At 38.0% G+C, this 23,043-nt stretch overlaps 1 protein-coding gene across 1 annotated transcript in view; it reads left to right on the forward strand.

Annotated features, from left to right (window-relative positions):
* WDR43 (WD repeat domain 43) overlaps positions 1-11,210 on the forward strand; it is a 32,512-nt gene extending 21,302 nt beyond the window's left edge. The window contains exons 13-18 of the mRNA XM_083352682.1: positions 1,858-1,889; positions 2,547-2,610; positions 4,111-4,224; positions 6,103-6,172; positions 9,847-9,899; positions 9,987-11,210. Coding sequence (XP_083208808.1) covers positions 1,858-1,889; positions 2,547-2,610; positions 4,111-4,224; positions 6,103-6,172; positions 9,847-9,899; positions 9,987-10,133 — 480 coding nt within the window. The 3' untranslated portion in view covers positions 10,134-11,210. The remainder of the gene's footprint in view (positions 1-1,857; positions 1,890-2,546; positions 2,611-4,110; positions 4,225-6,102; positions 6,173-9,846; positions 9,900-9,986) is intronic.
* The last annotated feature ends 11,833 nt before the right edge of the window (positions 11,211-23,043 follow it).

The raw sequence follows: 23,043 nt of genomic DNA on the forward strand, positions 1-23,043 counted from the left end.
TGGATGTTTACTTGTTTGTTTATCACAAGGTAAACATTTCTCTAGTCTGATGTACTTAAGTGAATTAAGAGTCATCGTGGGGGAAAAAAACCTCTATTGTATAGAATTTATTTAGTTTATATACTTTTTAAATATTAACATAGTAGAATTATTATTATCACTAAATTGTTATCCACTCTGTTACGTATTTGCTATATATATTAATTTTTAGCCATTTGTTTCCTGTATATATTGTGTGCCTTTAGCCATGTATTTGTGTAAAAATCTGCATGGGTATATTTAAAAGAATACAAGAAAAACCCTTAACACTGGCCATAGAGGCAGAAAGCTTGGCTCGGGTAGATTTCAGCTTTTGCTGCAAATGGAAAAAAATTGCAGAGTGCAGACCTTTGTGAAGACGCAACAAAAGATGGTTACCACATGAACTTCATAAGTCAGTGGCACTCAAATAGAAAAGCATAAAGAGATGTGCTTAACTGAGACAGGCCAAGTCCTGTGGAAGTTGTAAAAGTGAATGAGAACTGTACTACTTAGATCAATCACACAGAATGAACAACCATGCATGATGTATTTCCATCTTACTTCTTCTGGAACTCAGACTTGAGTTAGCCAAATAACATTTGAATTTGTGTGGGTGTGTGTGGGTGTGTAGAAAGATTTAAAAGGTTTTAGTTTTGTAAATGAATACTAGAAGTTCTAACACTGAATTTATTTTTGGGTATTTTGTTTTTCTGGATAAAAAAGAGCTAAAAGTAGCACTGAAGGTATTACAAACACTCTTCTTTATGACCCTTCATGTGATATTATCCAGCCCAGATGTGCAGTATCTACGCGTACAATATATTCTGCCACATGTTATTGCAGTTTGTTCTGTTCTTGAGTGGTTGTCCCAGCACACACAGATGAGAAGGCCCTTTTGATAGGAAGTTAATTAAAATTGAGTTCATCGTACATTACTCAGATCAGTGAAGAACAACTTGTCTCACTCTTCCTGGCTGTCAGATCTGAGTGCAGGAGTCAAATAAGAATTCGTACTTGAACATGCTTAATATATACACTAGGTTTGTCTATGGAGATTCTCAGTCATCCAAGTCATGGTTGTCCCAAAGGTGCTTTTTCAAGAGGCAACTGGACTTTCTTATTTTTCTTTGAAGATGTGATGCTTCTCATCCAAGAAGCTTCTTCAGTTCTGACTGGATGGTGGCGAATGGAAGGATTTATATTCCTTGCAGACAGCTGGTCATTTGCATTCTTCTAGAGAGTTGTTGAGATCACTTAACTGTCCTCAAGGTCACTTGAGTAGTGCAAATGGGTGTGGAACCTTCTTGGAACTGCTGAAAGGACTATGTTGTAGACTGGAGATAGATGTTGTATCCCTCCCCCTCTTTTGAGAGAGGGCTGTTCAGTTGGTACTCTCCTTTGTGAAAATGCAATCTCTTATTTCAAACTTACCGTAAATAGAAATCAAATATCATTCCACTATCTCAAAAAAATATACTACGTTACAAGCAATCATGTTGAATGAGCCTAATGTTAAACTAAAGGTCTTACGTGAAATGTAAACGATATTGAATCTTTATTCAGTGATGTCAGTCACAGAAATATGATCTGATTTGCTTTATGCATTCTTGGCTGTATGTCGTCTGATAAAATACACTTTTGTAGACATAACAGCAGTAACATGTATTGCCAGCTATTCTAATGCTGCATAACGCAACGGCGTTCATAGTGAAGTTTAGTCAAATATTTTGTAATAGTTTAGACTGAGAATTCATTTATCTGTATTTTGATGAAGAATATAATTTATTTAAAAATCTGAATGCATCTCAGTCTTTACATTCTCTACTTCTGTTTTAGCTCACAAAAAGGCTACAAGGACATCCATACAGGTAGGCATAGATTACCTAAAATTCTGTCTGATAATAATAAATAGGGTGTATGGGGGGGGTTGGTTGTAGCAGGCTGGGTTATTCATTTGTAAACCACATGGAATGGGGTACTCTTTGTAGATTGTTTAATTTTGACTAGTACATGGTTCAAAAATGACTTGGGGAAAAAAATCCTTGGATTTTGTGGAAGTGCAGCATTTGCTGTTCATTAAACCAGATTAATTTATAGACTTTTGCAGGAGCATAAAAAAAAGCATGCTGCTGCTTTAAGAGTTGCATATATTTTAAAAACAGGATTTCTTAAGATGTAAATCTGTACTGGATTATATAATTGCAGATTAGAACTACAACATTAGCTTTATACCTGAGATTCTAAAAGGTTAAAAAAGATAAAAGTTCATATAGTCCTATGTTGACATTCATCCTTTCTAGAAAAATAAGAATGACTAATACTCTATTTTTGCTACCTATGAACTGTATAGCTGATAAAAGTTATGCCCATTATCTATAATAATATTAATCATTAATGTGTGAGTATGTATCCATCTTTGTATCTTTATAGATGTTGTTTAAATTTATCATCTTGACATATGAAATATTTTTTAAAAAATTTCTCACTGTCTTTAATAAATGAAGGTCTTTGCTGTTATTTTCTAGCGCTTCACAAATGGTTCGATGGTTAAAACCTGTTCTAACTATGCATGCCTCCTACCTTTCAACGGTAAGTACTCTGATACACAGGGCTTTTTACCCTTTTGGTTTCATCTAGTAGATGCATGAAGGGAAGGTATTTCCAGACTAATAAAGGAGAATATTTGTAGCTTAGGGTTGAAATGAAAGGTCCTTGGTGCTCTCTGAGCTTGGTTGTTTATTTTGCAGATGTTTCATTACCCAAACTAGGTAACATCAGTCCTAGCACTGATGTGGTATCTAGTTTGCACAATGAAATGTCTGCAAGAAAACAACCAAGCTCAGAGAGCACCGAGGACTCCTAATAATTTTCATACCATCCAATCATGCTTATTAATGTGACTGTACTGTACAGGCTTGCTAAAGTAAAGGAGAATTGATTCAAATCTGCTAGAAGGACCAAACACAGAGGAGAGGAAATTAGATTTCATGAATTGTCTTTTACTTCTGCATACCATTTTCTCCCCCCTTCTTATGTTGAATTTATGCTTCTTGAATTCTTTTGTTTAAAGTGAATTCCTTTCACAGTTGTCGTTGTATAACACATTTCGTTCTTGTTCCAAAGTGAACTTTATGTTAAGTGCATAACATGGCAGTGTAATTTTTACCTCTTAAGATGAAAACATTGACAGATTTGAAGTAGGATATGGGGTAAGGTTTAGTTTAATTGCTCGGAGGACACATTTAAAAATTATGCAATAGGATAGGTGATTGCTAAACATGGCAGTCTTTAAGCAAGGGTTTTATATATACATATAAATAAAATAACGAGATGCCAGGCCCAGATGGGCTACTCGCAGAATTTTATAAAAGCCTACAAGATATACTAAGCCCATTAATGCAGGAAGTATGTAATGAAGTATTAGTAGAGGCCAAACTACCAAATACATGGATAGAAGCCAATATCATTTAGATTTCCTGGGATATATTTGCTACTGCCTTCTTCTAAGTTTTTTCCCCCTAGTGTATTTTAAAGGCTTTTTAAAGGCTTGAGATCTCCTGGTGGTATTTCATCCAAGAATTATTTAGACTTAATTTTTCATAGCTGTGGAACATAGCAAGGATGGCTGGGTGTTGTTCCCTGCTGTACCCCATAAAATAAAACTTCTAAATAAATTGCTTATGGCTTTGCCATAATGAAGAAACACCATCTGAACAAGACATAATTAGGAAAATTTTGGATTGTGCGGAAATGGACAGGCTTATATTGAAAATGAAAGGGAAAGAAAATACAGAATATTTTCAAACATGGGATAATTTTTATAAATGGCTAGAAAAATGGAATAGAGTAGAAAAGGAAGTTGTATTACTATTAATGTCAAATATGTGAACCCAGACAACACATTGTTTATTAAGAACTAAAGATTTGTAACCATAAAAACTTAATAAAATATATTTAAGCAGTCTTTAAGTAAGGGTTATATATAAATATAAATAAACCTTCGGTATGTTTAATATACAAATGGCCTAGGACTACATTTGCATAGTTCTCTGTTGACTTTTCTCTTTTTTCTCTTTATCCCTATCACAGCTGCCAGATCTGGCCTCCCAACTTGGAACATTATACGAGTTAATGGAAAGCAGAGTAAAAACTTTGCAAAAGTTGTCTCGCTTGCATGGCAAACTATATCTTATTATCACCCAAGTAAGTTAAAGTTGATAATTTTACTCCATAGAAAGTATTGTTGGGAACATAGAACGAAGAAGGTATGTTACTAGCAACAATGAGATCTTCTGTCAGATGTGGGAGGGTTTGCTGGTGTGCCAGAATTTATGACACACAAAAACCCTGATGATTCCTCTCAGAGTGATTTTGGGGAACATGATCTGTGCTTCTAGCAGCCTTACTTAGAAAGCTTTTTGTGTATGATAATTTTCTATAGATTAGTGCATAATTTTCAAATATAGAAGGTGATTCCCAACATTAAGGGTAGCTTCCCATTGACAATTTGAGGCTGCAGAAGAAATTCTGTGAGCTTGATAATTCAACAATTTTCATTTAAGGTAAACCAGTTTGGGGAAAGAAAACATTTATGTTAAGATAGGGAACTTCCAATCTTGTAATTGGGGCCATTGCATCAAAAGCCTTTTATCCTACTAGAGATTGGTATAATTTTGATTCATTAGAGTATTACAGATTTACTGAGAATACAGTAATGGAAGTGCACAAAATTTACTTGTCCCAATCTTCAGGGATGGGGTTATAATAAATTTAGAAATACCTTCTTTTCAGGTGGATGCTGAAGCACAAGAGCATATATATTAATGTTCTCACAAGGCTACCTAATTATATATTTATTGATAGAAAGGCAGAACATAAATCTAATAAATAGAACAAGCCTGTAATGATCGTTACTTTGGAAAATAAATAGATTAAAACATTTTTATCTTCAATAGCCATGGTTCTGTGTAATTTAGTAGTAGCTGCTGTTCCTCTTCTTGATACCAAAATTGATTCAGTTCAGCTCTTGGTAGTGAAATATAAAACTAGTAGTTTGTTACAGATGTTGCAGAGTCCTATTAATGCAGAAACAATTCGATTTTTTTGAGTAGAGAAACCATCTGTTAATGCCAGCAAAAAGTAATCACTTAATATTTGGGTTGGAGCTTCAGTTATCTTTTTCTCTAGGTATTTTCCCCCCTGCAATGTGTACTTAGAACAGCACTGGACAGAGTGGTTGCACCATCGCTTTCAGTTGCATCTAGATAAAAGTTTTAGTTAGAGCCTATTTTGGTTCCATTTTGTATAGAAGATAATGTGGGTTCTAATCACAGACATTAAAAAGTTTAGGTCAAGTGACATTAGTTTGTACTATGCCTTCATTACTTGCTACAGACTAATAGATATTTTAAGTTTTGTTTTTGGAAAGGTATGTTTGATACAATAGTGCAGACATGTCAAGCACAAGGCCCGGGGGCCAGATCCGGCCCGCGAAGTGGTTTCATGTGGCCCGCGAAGCCATCCTGGAAACAGTGATGGAACGGCCCCCACTGCCTTGGCCTTGGCCCAGAGACCCTCCTGCCAGAGACCCTCAGATCTGTCCCACTCCTGCCCAGGCCCCCATAGGCACCCTTGATGCGAACGATGTAGAGCTGGCCATGCCCACCCAGTAGGTTATATGCACTCTAGCCATGCCCACCCAGTAGGCCACGCCCACTCTGGCCATACCCACCCGGCCCCTTGAGAGCAACCACAATGCTGATGCGGCCCTCAATGAAATTGAGTTTGACACCCCTGCAATAGTGTGTAATAATATTTTTACTTAAAATATACAAATATTGCTTTTACAATGTTAGAATTTAAAAGGGGGGCAGAATCAGGTATTACTAAATGTGAGAAAAGGTAATTTTTTAAAAAAAATCATTTTATTTTATTGGAATTAAAAGTTTTCATTATTTGACAAATTAACAATATGTATCATACATAGTTAATGATATCTGTCTGATGTAATGTAATTTGAATTCAACACAAGCTGTGTGTCCTAGCTACAATCTTGGTTGATACCAAATACTCTTTTTTTAGGTGGCTGCATTAGAACAGGTTCAGGATGTGCCTGATATTGATCAGACTGCAAAACTGGTATATGAAGAAGGTAAGCAAAAGAAATTTGGTACTAATGAATTTGGATCAATTAGAAAATCAGATAGTATATCAATAAAGGAGAATATTTGTAGCTCAGGGTTGAAATGAGGGGATCCTTGGTGCTGTTTTCTAACAAACATTTCATTACCAGGTAACATAAGCAGATAACCAGGTGACATCAGCAGCACTGATGTAGCTAACCTTGCAGATGTTGTTGACTAGTACAGAGGTGATTACAAGTAGCCCTTGCTTTTGACCACTTTGTTTAGCGAGAGTTTGAAGTTAAAAGTGGTTGGGGCGGGGTGGGCGAAACAGCTTTCCGACCAACCCTCACATTTACAGTTATTTCAGTGTCCCATAGTCATGTGATCACCATTTGAGCACAACCGGTGAGCTTTTATAATCATTGTAGTATGCCACCGTCATGTGACCGCCATTTGCAAGCTTCACAATGAGATTCCAACAAGCAGAATTAATGGAGAACATGTGGAAGTAAAATTGAAAGTTACAATCGTCTGATGTCTTCCCTGACAGCCACAGTGATGTGCTTCCTGATGGTAGCAGAAGTGAGGTCATAATTCTGGTGTGGACACATGATTTTCTAAGGAACACAGTACTTGGTGCCAGCCCCAGTTGTGATCAGTACCTATAGAGGCAATTCCTGCCTTGGTTAAGAATTGAATTCTGTTTCTGTCTTTAACTCGAATTTGTATGCAAGCTGGAATTCATACGTAACAAATGGGCTGCTTATTGCTAAAATGGCAGGCGAAGTTCTCCTTCCTTAAGCTGATGAACCTCTGAGGCCATGCAACGTTTTCATGAACTGCTTGGAACCTCTGAAGACAGGCTGTGTATTAGAAAGGCATAGTTTCAGTTACCTGTTTTGCCTTTACCTGCAACAACATTCATAAGATTATGGGAAGATTCTTTGATTCATCGAAGCATATTGAACAGGGAAGATGTTGGGGGGGAAAAGGCTAAAGTGAGAATTGAGAAATTAGATGATGGGAGGTACCAGAGGGAATATTTAAAAATTAAACATTTGTTTGAATATGGTTAAAGAAATAGAAAGGTTTTGAATATAAATGAAGATTAGTTCAAGAGGGATGAACCCCTCAAGTAATAACTTCCCATCGCCCAGTGCGCTCACACAGAGAAGGCCTCCTCAGGGTACTGTGGGCTAGACAATGTCGGCTGGTGACCCCCGGGGGGAGGGCCTTCTCTGTGGGAGTGCCAGCCCTATGGAACCAGCTCCCCCCTGAGCTTCGGATGGCCCCAGATCTCCAGTCCTTTTGCCGTGGCCTCAAAACACTCCTTTTCCACCTGGCTGACGTGGACTGACAGGGATTTTAATTATGTTTTTAATTTTAACTGTAATTTTTAACTTATTTTAATTTTAATTTATTCTACAGGGGCCATTAATTTAATTTAATTTTATTTTAACTTCTATATTATTGTATGTTATTGTTGTTAGCCGCCCTGAGTCCTTCGGGAGATAGGGTGGCATATAAGTCCCATTAATTAATTAATTAAGTAAGCAAGCAAGTAAGTAAGTATGCCTTCTTTCTTTTTTTCTTTTGTGTTTGTTGGTTTTTTTGACACGAGAAATATAAAAATGTTGGGATGGTTTACATAAAAGAAATGTTTGCTCTTTTTTTCCAGATTTTTCTTGAGAAATGTAAAAATGTAATAGCTTATATGAGAAAAAAACCAAACCGTTAAATACTTAAAGTGTAACTAATTTTGAGAAACTCTTAACCAGTAAGAATATTTTGAATATTGTGGGAAAAACAAATTTAAAGAAGAATGTAAACAGGATTTATGATGAGGCAATTAAGAGGATCAATGAAAAGAAGCTTTACATTGATGTGGTTATTTGCAGAAACATGAGAAAAATGTTTATATTCAATTGTCATTTAAATAAGAACTGTATTAATTTAAGGTTGGCAAAAGAAAGTTATTGGAAGAAGAGGAAATCAAGTAAAGCTACTATATGGACTATAGAATTATAGAAATTAATTGTTATTGATTGTTTTTTAAACACTAACCCAGACAACACAAATATTAAGGTGTATGTTAAAAATTAATAAAACTTTTTTTTTAAAAAAAGAAAGGCATGGCTTCAGGGGTCCATGAAAACATGGCATAGTTTCAGTGGTTTATCAAGTCAAGGAAAGGACAAGGGTGTCTGCCACTTTTGGTAATAGGCAGTCCATCCATAAGAAGAATGTTCTAAATCCAGGACTGCCTGTAAAAAAGATGAAGGTTGTAAGCCGAAAGCAAGAGAAACGCAGGCTTACCTCATTTACTAAATCAAGGGCAGTTTTATAATGCTTAAATATTCAGTTAAAAACTGTGGAAGCTTCATGACTGGCTTCTTTTGGGTCAGTTGCTACTCTGCAGAAAGCATCCAGGGGCTTTTCTGCTGTGTTTCCTCTGGGCTATCACCATACCCAAATTGACATTGTAACATACATGCCCTTCTTCAGTGGATATTTGCACCGCCGGGCAATTTCTAAATATTATACAGTATATAAATTTTCCCTGTCAACAAAAGTGCGTATAGTCAAGGCTATGGTCTTCCCAGTTGCAATGTATGGCAGTGAAAGTTGGACCATAAGAAAGGCTGAGCGCCAAAGAATTGAGGCCTTTGAACTATGGTGCTGGAGAAGTCTCCTGCAAGTCCCTTGGACTGCAAGGCGATCAAACCGGTCACTCTTAGAGGAGATCAACCCTGACTGCTCTTTAGAAGGCCAGATCCTGAAGTTGAAACTCAAATACTTTGGCCACCTAATGAGAAGGAAGGACTCACTGGAGAAGAGTCTAATGCTGGGAAAAATTGAGGGCAAGAGAAGAAGGGGACGACAGAGAATGAGGTGGCTGGATGGAGTCACTGAAGCAGTAGGCGTGAGCTTAAATGGACTCCAGAAGATGGTAGAGGACAGGAAGGCCTGGAGGAACGTTGTCCATAGGGTCGCGATGGGTCGGACACGACTTCGCAGCTAACAACAACAATATAAAATTTAAAAATATATTTAAAGAAAATTATTTTCATATGTTGAAAGGAATAGTGCTATACATTTATCTCAGAAAACAAAATGGGTTTGTTGGAATATATTTCTACTCTCTATCCCATGTTGATATCGCAAAGATTCAAAAAAGCATGGGACAATCAGTCTTTTCAGGATCCTTGAGTTCATAAGGATATGACTTCTTATGAGTTATTCCATAAAAACAAGATATTGGTACTCCTTACAACTATAATTGGGGCTGGGAACGTGGTCACTAATCAGACATCACATGATAATAACGTGATTTTAATGCCAGCTTTGCCATTGACTCTGTTTGTCAGAAGCCGGTTGTGAAGCTGATTGCAAAGGGCAATTGTGACTGTGAGATGCTGCAATAGTTAAATACCCACTGGATGGAAAGTGCCCAAATGTCAATCTTCTGATTGTAGGGATATTGCAAAGTTGTAAAAGTGAGGACTGATCGTGAAGTTACTTTTGCAGTGCCGTCATAATTGCAGGCAGTTGCTAAATAGGGCAATTATTAAGCAAGGTCTACCTGTAGGTAAACTTATGAGATGCATTCCTAAAAAACTTCTCAAACACATTTTTGGTTTCAGTAGACGATGTTTATTTTTAGTCACAAATATTGAATGTTCGTGTTTTCTATCGACAGAATCATCGGACGATGGTTCAGATGACGAGATGGTTGCAGAGAGAGATTCAGATGTAAGTAAAGTTCAGTGATTTTCTTTCCGTACGTAAGAAGTCACACATGAGTATGGTGAATGAATGTTTTGTTATGCTCTCCTTCAGGAAAATTGGGATGAAGATGAAGAGAAGGAAGATGAGGAGAGCAATGAGAGAGATGAACAGTCGGACAATGAGCAAGAGATGGCAATAGAAAAAGAAATCAATGGAGAGTCAGATTTGGATCCAGAAAATGAAAGTGAAGAAGAATAGCATACTGTTTAAAGAAAGAAAGCTTGTTGGAGCCGGCTACCCAAATGTGTCACTTCTGGATTGCCATGCTGGAAGCCACTTGGGTCACAACAAGGAGTGCACACTTAATACCTAATATATCTGATGGCATATTGGAAAAATGTTGCCAAACCTGGAGTGCATAATGATGCCATCCTTCTTGTTCTTCAGTTCTAGGGATCACAGTGAAACAATTTTCTTCCACATAGCAAGCAAATTATTTCTTTTAATTGGATATTCATTTTACAGCTCAAGTCTAATAGCTTATCAATCCCCATTGGGTGATGATCCTGTTGCAGCTTTGTTTTAAATTCTGATGGATTGAAGACCACTCTTCTTAAACTGCTTTAGTTAAATACTTTCCTAGTTGGCATCTTGCTACAATTTTTTGGAAGAAAATAAATATTTTTGTAAGACTTCAAAACATTACTTTGAATTTCTTGGTAGTTCTTCTTCTTTCCTCCACAACATCCCATTCTCTCATAAGAGAATTATTTCATACCTTAGCAATGATACATTGCAAACCAGGTTTTAAGACTAAACTGACTTTTTTATATGTGTGTGTAAATCAGTCATTTTTCATGTACTTAAAAAAAGACTCGTGCTTAATCCTAACTTTTTGGTTTTTTTGCGCTTGTATATAAGTTTACTGCTGACCCAGAGAGTTCTTTGGTGGGAGAAAAATAATGAAAACGGGGAGGGCAGAGACTTGTGAATAACGTTACACACAAACCTATACATTTATTATGAATTTTTAATCTTGGGAAGAATGGGGTTGCTGTTAGCTCAGTTAAACTGAAGTGATATAAACAATTGGGTAACGTTTTTCAGCCATTCACCCCGTATAATGTACAGTTTAATTTGTCTATAATTGGAGCTGTTGCAACCTAATGCTGCTCTCCTTTGTAAAGTGAATAAATATACATTGTCTTTATCAAGTATTAGTTTGTGATGTATGGAATATAATGAAATGCATGTAGCTGGAATTTTGTACTGAAGATGCAAGCAGGCCCTTCTTTGCTACCATGGAGCGAGTTTGGAATAAACTAGTTTTTTAGAGCTGCCTTGTTACATTGTAAAAATGGTCGTCACTTACCAACGGTAATTGGAATTGGGAACCCCTTTCCTAAGTAACACAGCTGTAAGGCTTGACTCTAGCAACTTAACAACAGCAGTTCTGTTGCTATTGCCGTTAGGTGAATCCCACACAGCTGCAGCATCTCTCAAGTCATTTGATGGCCATTTTTACCTTCGTCTAGCTTCCCCATTGGTTTTGCTGGTGGGAGGCCAGCTGTGAAGGTTGCAAATGCTGGTTATGTATCTGGGATACTGTGACATAATTGTGAACCAGTGGCCAAGCACCTGAATTACAATCACATGACGGGGGGGGGGCATTGCAGCAGCTGGAGCGTTGAGGACCTGTTATAAGTATCCCTTGTTCAGCCCCATCACGACTTTGCTGAACAAGTGGACAATAAAGACTACTTGTATTTTGTTCTTTTGCTGCAACTTGCATTCGTTCATATTGTTTGAGCTGCAGCATGGGTTGGATGGGTTCCCATATAGTGCAAAGTGAAACCAAAGAACTGCAAATACAGTTTTAACTGAATAAGGCAGAGATGCTTTCCAAATATATCAGCATGGCTGGCTGAGGACTTCTGGGAGTTGAAGTCCACAACTATTAAAATTTGCCAAGTTTGGACACCCCTGAGATATATCATAAAAACTTCCATGTCAGCCCATCTTATAGCACTGTAGTAGTATTTTTAAACAGAACGATGTCCCCCTAATATCCTGCATTATTCATTCCTTGCCATTCAAACTGGGAAGATTGTAGTCCAAAGAGCTTCAAATAGTTTAAATTTTTTGTTAATGTTTATTATAGCACAAAACAATGAAAATAAAGATTAAAAAGGGAGATTTTAAAAAAAGATGAAAAAGTGGGAAAGTAGAAAAGTTTTGATTTCTGCTTAAATACAATAAAGTACTACGTTATCAATAATTACTAGGAGCCAGTTGTATATCTACACAATTATTAAATTGTGAATATCATTTTTTTCTATTTCAAGCATGAAAACTAGAAACAATATCCCAACAGAAGCAAGATCAAATAAAGTATCTGTTTAAAACAGTTTACACTGCATTCCTAACCAAATCCCATTTTTAATTTTTTCCCCATTATGAGAAGTAATATATGTTTATTTACATTTACTAATCTTTCCAAGCTATATTAACAAAATCATTATACTCTTTTAAATTTAACCTTATAATTTTTATGTTCATTTTAAAACTTCATCTTTATAACTAAAATTCTAATGCATCTTTTTAATGTCCTTTTAACATTCAAATTCACTCAATATTTTGTTAGCTAGGAATTACTAAAGTGTTTTATTCTCTGTATGAAACCCATTTTCCAATCCACTTTATAAGTACAAAACAATTCATCAGAATTCTCTTAATTACATCTGTCAAATCAATAGAAAATCTCTCTTCGCTCCAATTGTCATACTGAATAAAATCTTTTTCTCCTTCAGAATGTCTCTTAAATAAACTTTTTGTCAAGAGATTCTTCAATATGATTTTTAAATATGTTTATAATTTCAATTTTGAAGTGGAGATCCCAAACCTGTACTCTTAAGAATTATAGATTTACTGCAATCTTTGAATTGCAGTGGGGCACTTGTAATTAAACCATCTTCATATTAGGCACTGTTGGAGTCAGGTTTATATTCCAAAATTACAGTTACATCCTTTGCAGGATCAAGTAGTTTGATAAATGTCTTCACTTAGTTGCATCTCTGGATCACTCATCTTTCTTCCCATTACTTGGCTAATTTGTTCCTCTTGCTCTTTCTTTCATGACTGGAATATCGTTGAAGTGAATTCTTTTGTTTTACACTCCTCCAAAATAATTTTTGCAGTCTGGCTTATGTTCCTTTATGCTTCAGCTCCCTCTTGTGGTCAAAATATAAATCATTTATTTTTTTTAAAAGAAACTTTATGGGTAAGCTGGCATCTTCTGGTCACTCAAAATCCATTAAGATCAGAAGATTTCAGCCTCCCACAACAAACAATCCAAAACCACAAATTATAACACCGAAGGTCAAATAAAGGTGGCAAATTCATGAAAATGAAAGAAAAAAGTATTCCACACTTCCTTATTTTAGCTCACCTCTGGCAAACCTTTAAATCCTTCAACAATAATGTCCCCAGATTAGACACTTTTGAGTTTGGGAAATATATTAAATAGAGGTAGTCCTTGACTTAGCAACCACAATTGAGCCCAGCATTTCTGTTGCTAAGCAAGACATTTCTTAAGTGAGTTTTGCCCACTTTATGACTTTTCTTGCCACGTTTGTTAAGTGAATGACTGCAGTTGTTAAGTTAGTAACAACATGTCTGTTAAGTGAATACAGCTTCCCCGTTGACTTTGCTTATTAGAAGGTTGCAAAAGGGGATCACATGACCCCGGGACTCTGCAATCGTCACAAATATCTGTCAGTTACCAAGCGCCTGAATTTTGATCATGTGAGCACAGGGATATTGCAACGGTCGTAACTGTGAAAAGCAATCGTAAGTCATCTCAGTGTCATCGTAACTTTGAACAGTCACTAAATGAACTGTTGTAAGTCAAGGATTGCCTGTAAAGCGTTTAAGAAATGAAAGGCACAGCTTATTGTCAGTTTGAAAAATAAATGTATGCTTTTTCAACACCTCCCCAGTTTATGAATGACTCATCTGGCTGCTTCTGAGTGTTGCTTCTCTTCCCTAACTCGGGAGAGTCATATAAACTTAGGGAATTCAGTTTCTTTCTTTGTAAATTTATAAGACACAAATCTAATCCAAGCAGGTGACAGTACTGAATTGACTTTGGTAGAAGTTGAAAATTTCAGGAGGGTCCAATTTAGTTAGTATTTAATTGGTAAACACTAATTTATTTCTACGGAGATTCTCAATCATCCAGGTCATGGTTGTCCCAAAGGTGCTTTTTCAAGAGGCAACTAGACTTTCTTGTGTTTCTTTTGAAGATGTTTCGCTTCTCGTCCAAGAAGCTTCTTTAGCTCTGACTGGATGGTGGGAAGGATTTGTATTGCTTGCAGACAGATGGTCATTTGCATTCGTTGGATGTAAACACTTGGATGTTTACCTGTGTTCTCAGGCTCACCTGAGTAGTGCAAATGGGTGTGGAACCTTCTTGGAACTGCTGAAAGTACTATGTTGTAGACTGGAGATAGAAGATGTTGTATCCTTCCCCCTCTGTCGAGAGAGGACTGTTCAATTTTGACATAAGTGGTCTCCTTGACCTCTCTTTCGCTGGTACTCTCCTTCGTGAAAATAGATGTTTTCTGCCCTGTGTCCCTTCACTGTTGAAGGCAGGTGCAGGCTGTTGGGGTTGAGTCTGTGTTGTCTGTATCTCAAACTGAAACTCAAATGGTTCCTGCAGTCTGCAATGTGTTCTGGAAATCCGTTCATAGTCCCACACCCTTCGAAGGGTGTTCATTCCAAAGTGCATCGCTAAATGTCTGTGGAGATTCTCAGTCATCCAGGTCATGGTTGTCCCAAAGAAGCTTTTTCAGGAGGCAACTGGACTTTGTTGTTTTTCTTTGAAGATGTTAATTTAGTTAGTATTTGGATGGGAGACTACATGAATTCCCAAGATGATTAACAAGAATGAAATATTTAAACATAATGACAATGTTCAGCCATTTCTGATTGCTGTAATAAAAATTACATGGATGTGTTCTGTGGCATGTAAGAGTTGAACTTAAGAAAATCTTTATCTTAAAAAAAAAACCCACCTAGGATGAAATATAATAATTTGCATTCAGAAATTGTCACACATTCACATCCAGCATTGTATTGTATCCATAAGTCTAATAAGGAGGTAATGGGAGAAAATATTTGGTTGTATTCATACATTTGTATAATGTATCTTGCTTTCTAATGCATGTATATGATATATACATCTGTTTACTTTGAATACATTATGACACATCATTTTGTGTGGTTTTCCTTTTGGGACATGTTTTTCCACTTGTTGACTTTTGGGGAATTAGTTTTTAACATCCAGGTTGGTTGATGTCGAATGGGTGCTCTAAAATCTTATTAATGCATTAGAAATATAATTCTAAAAATGGCCATTGGGTGTCACATATGTGCTGCAGAATAATAGTAAATAATTTGCAAATGATAACAAGGTGCCGGTAACATGATGTACATTTGAACTGGTTCTTGCAATATTAATATTGTTTTACATTACTGCTTCTTGATTGCTTTCGGAATACATTGTGATAGTGCTAAGCCCATGAGAGGTCCTGATACTGCTGTAAGTCGAATCACAAGTGGTACCTGATCAACTTAAAATGTTGACTTGTTAATATTGCCATCACTGTGGGAAGAATTTTACATTTAAGAGCATTACCGTACAAATATTTGAACGGGGGGGGGGGAAGCAAAACAAAACAATGTTCATCTAGAAACAGAATGGAAACATTGTTTTCGATTCACCTTTTCTTTATTGGTTTACAATCCATGTTCCATAACAGGATTTTAAATTTAGCTCTTTCTCTAAAGGCCAGAATGCTGCCTTTCTCCACAGAGAGTACCCCCAGCTTAACAAGATTTATAGTTTCAGAGTCTGGTATATTCAAAACTTGAAGAACTAGCTCAGGGATCAGCAACCTGAAACAGTGAAAGAGCCACTCGGAACCGGTTCCCTCACAAAAGGAAAAACTGGGAGCCGCAAAAAATGTGTGCACATGCGCATACATGCGCGCATGCGCAGAACAGGGTTTGACTGAAGAGTGGAGCCAAGGCGAGATATGCACCTACCCTGCATATTTGATTGGTTGAACTTTTTTAGTCCCACTCTTTTTTTTTGGACTGCACATGTCAGAGGACTGGGAGCCGCAGGAGACAGCTGAAAGAGCCGCATGCGGCTCCGGAGCCGTGGGTTGCAGACTTGTGAACTAGCTTCTCCATGAGTTCCTGCTTGCATACTTTGAGCAAAAAAAGATCACGATTTGGGCACAGCAGTTTTTTTTCCCTATAATAAACAATTAGCTACAACCTTTTGTACTTAACTCGGGCATCCACAGATTCCTCATCCCCATAGGAACATGGGAATTGCACTATCCACAGGGTCAGACATTTTTCTGGCTGGCCTTTTCTTCCCGTTGTTTTTGTGGTGCATGTGTGCGTGCGAGTCAGTTTTGACTCCTGGCAACTGCATGGACAAATCCCTGCAGTTTTTTTGGTGAGGTTTCAGAAATGGTTTGCCCATGCCTACTTCCTAGGGCTGAGAGAGAGGGCCTGGCTCCAGAGGCAAGAGTAGAATCAAGTCTTCTGTTTTCCAGTTGGGTGGCTTCACCACCACACCAAACTGGATCTCTGTTCCTGGTCTTAGCTTTTTCCATTTTATTTTCCACTGGGCATTGAAAACTCTTTCTACCTAATCAGTACTATTTCACAACTCATGTAGGCATTCATAGACATCACCAGCCCTTGTATTTCTGTTGCCTTTCCCTGTTTTCTCCTCCGTTCTCCCTCTTTCCACCATCCTCCCCATTTACCCAATTTATATCAACCAGACCAAAGTCTTATTTTTGCAATTACCTGCCTCATTGCAGATAGACAGCCTGGATCCCATATCCCCCACATTGTATATATACCCTGTGGGTCATAACAGGGCTAATATTTCTTCGGGTATTTGTGACAAAGAAATGGGTTTTAATTTGCTTTTGTTAGTGCCATTGATCATCTGGCATCTGGAATTATTGTCTTTTGTTTTGGGAAAGGCTGCAAAGGTCACAGGACAACTGAAAGCAAGAGGATTTGGAGATTATATCTTAGGCTTACCCATATGTAACTGAGTGTAGGAGTGTTATGTCCTCTTTCCTTACTGAGCTGGATGGGGTTTTTTTTTGAAGTACACAAAGTTTGGGAAATCTATCTTCTCATGTATCTTGAGTCCAGTCCCATGAAGCTGTTTTTAAACTGATCAGACAAAATGATGGTGGAAAATGTGATCAAATATTTATTTATTTATTTATGGGATTTATATCCCGCCCTATCTCCCGAAGAACTCAGGGCAGCTAACAACAAAACATATAATAAGTACAGAAATTAAGATAAAAATAAAATTAAAATCATCTGTGCAATAAATTAAAATTAAAAACTAAAAATAAATGAAAAATTGTAAATATAATTAATTAAAATGCCTGTCAGTCTAGGTCAGCCTGGTGGAATAGGAGTGTTTTGAGGCCGCGGCGAAAGGATTGGAGATTTTGGGTCATCCGAAGCTCAGGGGGGAGCTGATTCCATAGGACTGGCGCTCCCACAGAGAAGGCCCTCCCCCTGGGGGTCGCTAGCCGGCATTGCCTAGCTGACGGTACCCTGAGGAGGCCTTCTCTGTGTGAGCGTACTGGGCGATGGGAATTCGTTCCCGGCAGCAGATGGTCCTGCAAGTATCCCGGGCCTAAGCCATGTAGGGCTTTAAAGGTAAGTACCAGCACCTTAAATCTCACCCGGAGGGCAACCGGTAGCCAATGCAGCTCACGCTGGAGGGGTGTAATATGGGAGTATCGGGGTGCTCCCATCACTACCCGTGCAGCTGCACTCTGTACCAGCTGAAGCCTCCTGGTGGTCTTCAAGGGCAGCCCCATGTAGAGAGCATTACAGTAATCTATGCGGGAGGTAACAAGTGCGTGGGTGACTGTACGTAGGGCATCTCGGTCCAGAAAGGGGCGCAATTGGTATGTTAGGCGAATCTGGGCAAATGCCCCCCTAGCCACGACTCCAATATGATCTTCAAAACTGAGCCGTGAATCTAGGAGGACGCCCAGATTGCATGCTCTATCAATGGGAGGTAACATCTCTCCTCCTATAGCCAAAGATGGAACCTCTTGGACTAAACGAGATAACGGTATGTAGAGCCACTCAGTCTTGGCCGGGTTGAGTCGAAGCCTGTTTTAAAGCATTCTTGCCACTTAATAAATTAGTAAGTTCACTTTTGGGCTTTTGGTTATATTTTAGCATACCTTTTTGTTCCACACACCTCTTCCTAAAGGTCTGTCAGAAGCATGGCTTTTTATGAGATGGAATCCAGGCACTGGCTGGGAATCCAATAATTCAATCCTATCTCCAGAATCAGACTAAAACTTCGTTCTAACTTTATGCTAAGAATCTATCAGGCTGACTGTTTTGCTCTTCCTTTGCTTAGTCAAGACGATGACTAAGGTCACACATTGTTTTAAACTATGATTTGCTTAACCAGTTTTTGTTGAGTCAGCTGCAGTTGGATGACTCTTATTTTGAAAAGTATTTGATCTGTAGTATAGATCATTTTAGCTCTTTTATTTTTCCCCTTATTTTTAAAAAATGAATGCTTTTAAAAATTGCTTTGATGATCTAAATTGGATTTTAAATTGTGTCTCTCTGTATAGGTAGGCCTCAGCATAGGACCATAACTGAGCCCAACATTTCTGTTGTTAAGTGAGACATTTGTTAAGTGAGTTTTGCCTCATTTTACGACCTTTATGGCACAGTTGTTAGGTGAATCACTGCAGTTGATAAGTTAGTAACCTGGTTGTTAAATGAATCTGGATTCCCCATTGACTTTGCTTGTCAAAATGTTGCAAAAGGAGATCACATGCACCTGGGATAAAGCAACGGTCATAAGTATGAACCAGTTGCCAAGCATCTGAATTTTGACCACAGGGCTGCTATAAAGATCATAAATGTGAAAAATGGTCGTAAGTCACTTTTTCAGTGCCGACGTAACTTTTAGGAATACCTGTATTGAGTAATGTAGGACATTAAAGTTAAAATAAAAAATCAGACATACTTTTAAAACTTCCTATATAGGAATAGGATAGAGGCAACGCATAATATTTAGTGTATAAGAAGCAAAATTCTTCACCAAGATAAAAACTTTACATGGAATTTTCAGGTGATAGCAGGGATCCTGGATCTTACTTCGGGATCTGCCTGCTCTGAGAACTAATGAATAAGAAAGTATGTATTTGGCTTCTGTAACTGGCAGTAATCAAAACCTATAGATTACATTGACTTACTTTTCTACAATTACTCAAAGTTTGGAATACCTTCACTTGCTTAGTCATTAGAACAGGACAGAGATTGAACCCCAACAGGGAAACTACCCTGTTGCAGAACCTAAGCCAGAAGCCAAAATGTCCTACTCCGGAACTTTATTCAGCTTTATTCAGAAATGCCAGTATCTTCACAAATAAAACAGACTATGAGTTTTTCTGTTATTTTTACCTGTCAGCCAAGTCTTACTCTACATATATTGCGTGCACGAAGAACAAGGGAACAAGATGTCAGACCTGGAATTAAAGAATCTTGCAGAGATTCTTGTGGAGACTTCAAAATTGCTTGAGCTTCTTTTACTCATAGATGTTCAATTCAAAGGCATTCTTTTTCTCATTCTTTGCAGCTGCTGATGTTCTGGTGTTTTTACTTGTTAGAGCAGCACTTACCTTTTACCTGCATCTGTACAAAGAATCACATGTTCTCTCTTACCAACTAGGTCCTTTGTGTGCTACCTTCATGGAACTCTAATCTTCCACAACTGGTTCATCTTTTGCTCAATTTAATACTCTCCTGTTCTACAAATATTGCTTCCCCCACCCCCATTCCTCATAATCTAAAGGCATCAGATAAAAGAAACAAACAAATAAGAAGAGGATTACTCTGCCTAACAGATTTTGCCCCTTTTCCTTACCTCTGAACTGATATTTATTTTATGTAAGTGCCTAATTCCCTGGTGCTTCTCTTCTGAGTAGCACCATCCTAGCTGAATAAATGGGACTCTGGGGGTGTACATAGCTATAAACCACATGGTGTCAACCTTCAACCAAATTTGGCTGCAGCCATTTTCACTTCATTTTCGGTTGCCCCAGTAATGGGAGGGGGGGAGATGTATTCTTTTAGTTTATACATAACAATAAATTGTTCTGTGGGAACCAAGGTCAGGTTACCTAAGTTTTTGGCGGGCTGAAGCTATTGTTAGAAAGCCCACCAAAGTAGTTAATTGGGGATTGTGATTTATGACACACTACTGGGATGGGGAGTTCAACTTGTTACTTTGTAACCTTGCGGGGGAACTTTCAGTCTTGGTTTCACCTTTGTTCGTGCTGATACTATGTAGCCATTAAATGTGTTCTTTGAGGAAAGCAATTTCCTCGGAGTTCTTATTTCTACTGGTCTCATCTATTGGAAACACGACACATGGGAGAGACAAATGCAATGGGATCTCTGGTCACAAGCAGACAGTGTCCCACTGGTTTTATAATTACATAACCTGAAATCACCATAAGCCATCCAGAATGAAAAAGCAAGGATCTTAACTTTCTTCTGGGAGTGGGGGATGGTAGCAGGGTAGGTTAATCTTCCCTTGAATACTTCTGTATTCATCCATCATTGTAATTATGTGCAAATCACTTTTTTATGGATGCAACCTACATTGAGACTGACCACAAGGGCTTTTATTTTAAGAAGCTGCTACTGACTAATTCATATTTATACTTGTTAGCTTAATTTGTCAGGAAATCATCCTGGCTAGTGCAGAGACTCTGCAGGTGAGAGTAGGAAGGTGAGCAGATTCCTTTGGGATCTAAAAATGTTAGATGACCGGTGTAATGTTTTCAAAGCATTATTTAGTGTCTGCACTACATTCACATTATCAGGTGGTTCTGCCAGTGCAAAATCCACATGGGTTTTCACATGGAGTGTGAATCTCAGCTTCCTTCCAAGTATGTCCGATCTTGGTAGTAAAGTCAGGGCTTGCTTCAAATTATTTTAGGAACTGCTCCACCCTCCTTTTCTTAGCACAATGATGTTACTTTAAGAAAATGTAATAGGGGAAATATTTTAACAGATAATATTTTTTAAAATCCAAGATATTAGTCAGGCTAGTAAAACTAAAACAAAATGCAACATAGCACACTTGATGCACATTCAAAGAGCTAGGGCTTTATATCCAATCCATCCACCGTCTATCACAACTTTTTTGACCCTCTTCTGTAGTCGTCCCTGCTTCCCATCCAACTTTTTTGTCCTTGCTGTTGGAATTCACTCAGATGACCATCTCCACCTTTCCCTTTATTGTATACCTACTCTTCCAGGTGCAACTGCTCTATAAGGTACACAAAATGTACAGAATAGCACTAGTGGCTGCTTGAGGTGTCCTTCCTTCCTTCCAAAGGAGTAGAACACAACACAAATGTCAATACTGATAGGCTTCCCCGAAATTCTAGATTTCCCTTAACATCAGAACACACATGATTATCTTCATGTTTTCTATGCCCTTTGAGTATTATTGTTCAGTTCTATTTCATTTCTTCAAAGTACAAGATAAAGAACACCAGATGACATCCCCCAGGGTTAAGTGTTCCTTCACATGTAATCAAATTAGGCAGCTACCCATTTACTAACTCCGATAAAATAAAAACTCACTTTATGTGTCTCATAGAACACGTGTATTTTTTTTCTTTCATTTCCCTCACCAATTGTTTTGCTTCTGTTCGTGGAATAACAACTGCAGCACATAGGCTTCTTCATTCATATGTCTGTAGATGCTGAACTGTTGGTCTACTTTCCATTATATCTTTTTCTTATATATATTACTGGCAATAAAAGTGAGTAGAATCTATTACTATCAACTTTCAGCCTGAGGGTGCTCACCCAGTAAATCCATTCTTAATATTCTGTTACTGACCAGGGAGGGCAATAAGAAATGATTTATAACCATGACAACAGTTGCTGTGAGAGACTGGGATCAACAAGGATCTCTTTCATGCCTGCATCAATGAGTTTGGGATAAAGAGCTCTTCTATCCAGCTGGAAAGTCCATGTGTGCCACTTTTACATTTTTATCAAGGTAAGTTCTGTTGAAACGGTCAGGCACACGCTCCCTAAATAACTTTCTTGGGAACAGAGGCTTTGTGACGGCATTAGAGCTGTATCATTCCATGAGGCTTCTTGATCCCCTTGATTTCTTCTGCTGCCATGGCCATAAGGGTAAGGGAAATTGGGTTGTTGAAGTGGTTGCTCTTGCAGAGAGAAAACAGTTACTTCTCCAGTTAGATCCAAGTTCAGGAGAAGGGGGATTTTCAAATGTGCCTGTTTCATGTGATTATTATCTAAGGTCATTAATTTAAAGTCAGTGTGTTACTCTGAGGCATGGAAAAGACTTGGATTCATATTAAAATGGAGGAGGCCTGCTCAGCATTCTGATTTCATAACATAGAAGTATGCAGAAGTATGGAGGACTATTGAGGAAAATTAGGTTCACTAGATTGGGAGGGATTTGGGAAATCATCTAGCACAATCCTTGAATCAATGTGGGATCTGAACCTCACACTGTCTCTACAGCAGGATTGGATAGTGATAGTGATGGTAGTGATGAAGGTCTGATTCTAGTTCCAGACCTACCATGTCAGGTTAAATGATATCAGAGGCAACGTTTTTAGGGAAAGGAAGTCTTACTCATTGGGATGCTACCAATTTGTGGGCAGTCCGAGCAGCTACTCATATGTTCTTGCTGGCTGTGAGTACCTTGGATTGCTATGCAGATCCCACTTGCCACCCCTCCCTTCCATGTTTCTAACAGCAGTTCTCTAGAGCAAAGTTTCTCGACCTCAGCAACTCTAAGATATGTGGATTTCAACTCCCTGATTTCCCCAACCAGTTCACACATCTTAAAGTTTCTAGAGTTGAGAAACACTGCTCTACGGTCTGAGACAGGAGATGTCACAACTCTTTCTAGATTAGCCAGGGATTGAACCTTGTAAATGAAGCACAACTTTGAGCTAACAATTCTGCTCGTTAAAGTGACAAGCTCGGCTGTAAAGGAATGGAACTGAGAATG

This window comes from Vipera ursinii (assembly GCF_947247035.1).
Source record: "Vipera ursinii genome assembly, chromosome: 1".
NCBI classification, from domain to species: Eukaryota; Metazoa; Chordata; class Lepidosauria; order Squamata; family Viperidae; genus Vipera; species Vipera ursinii.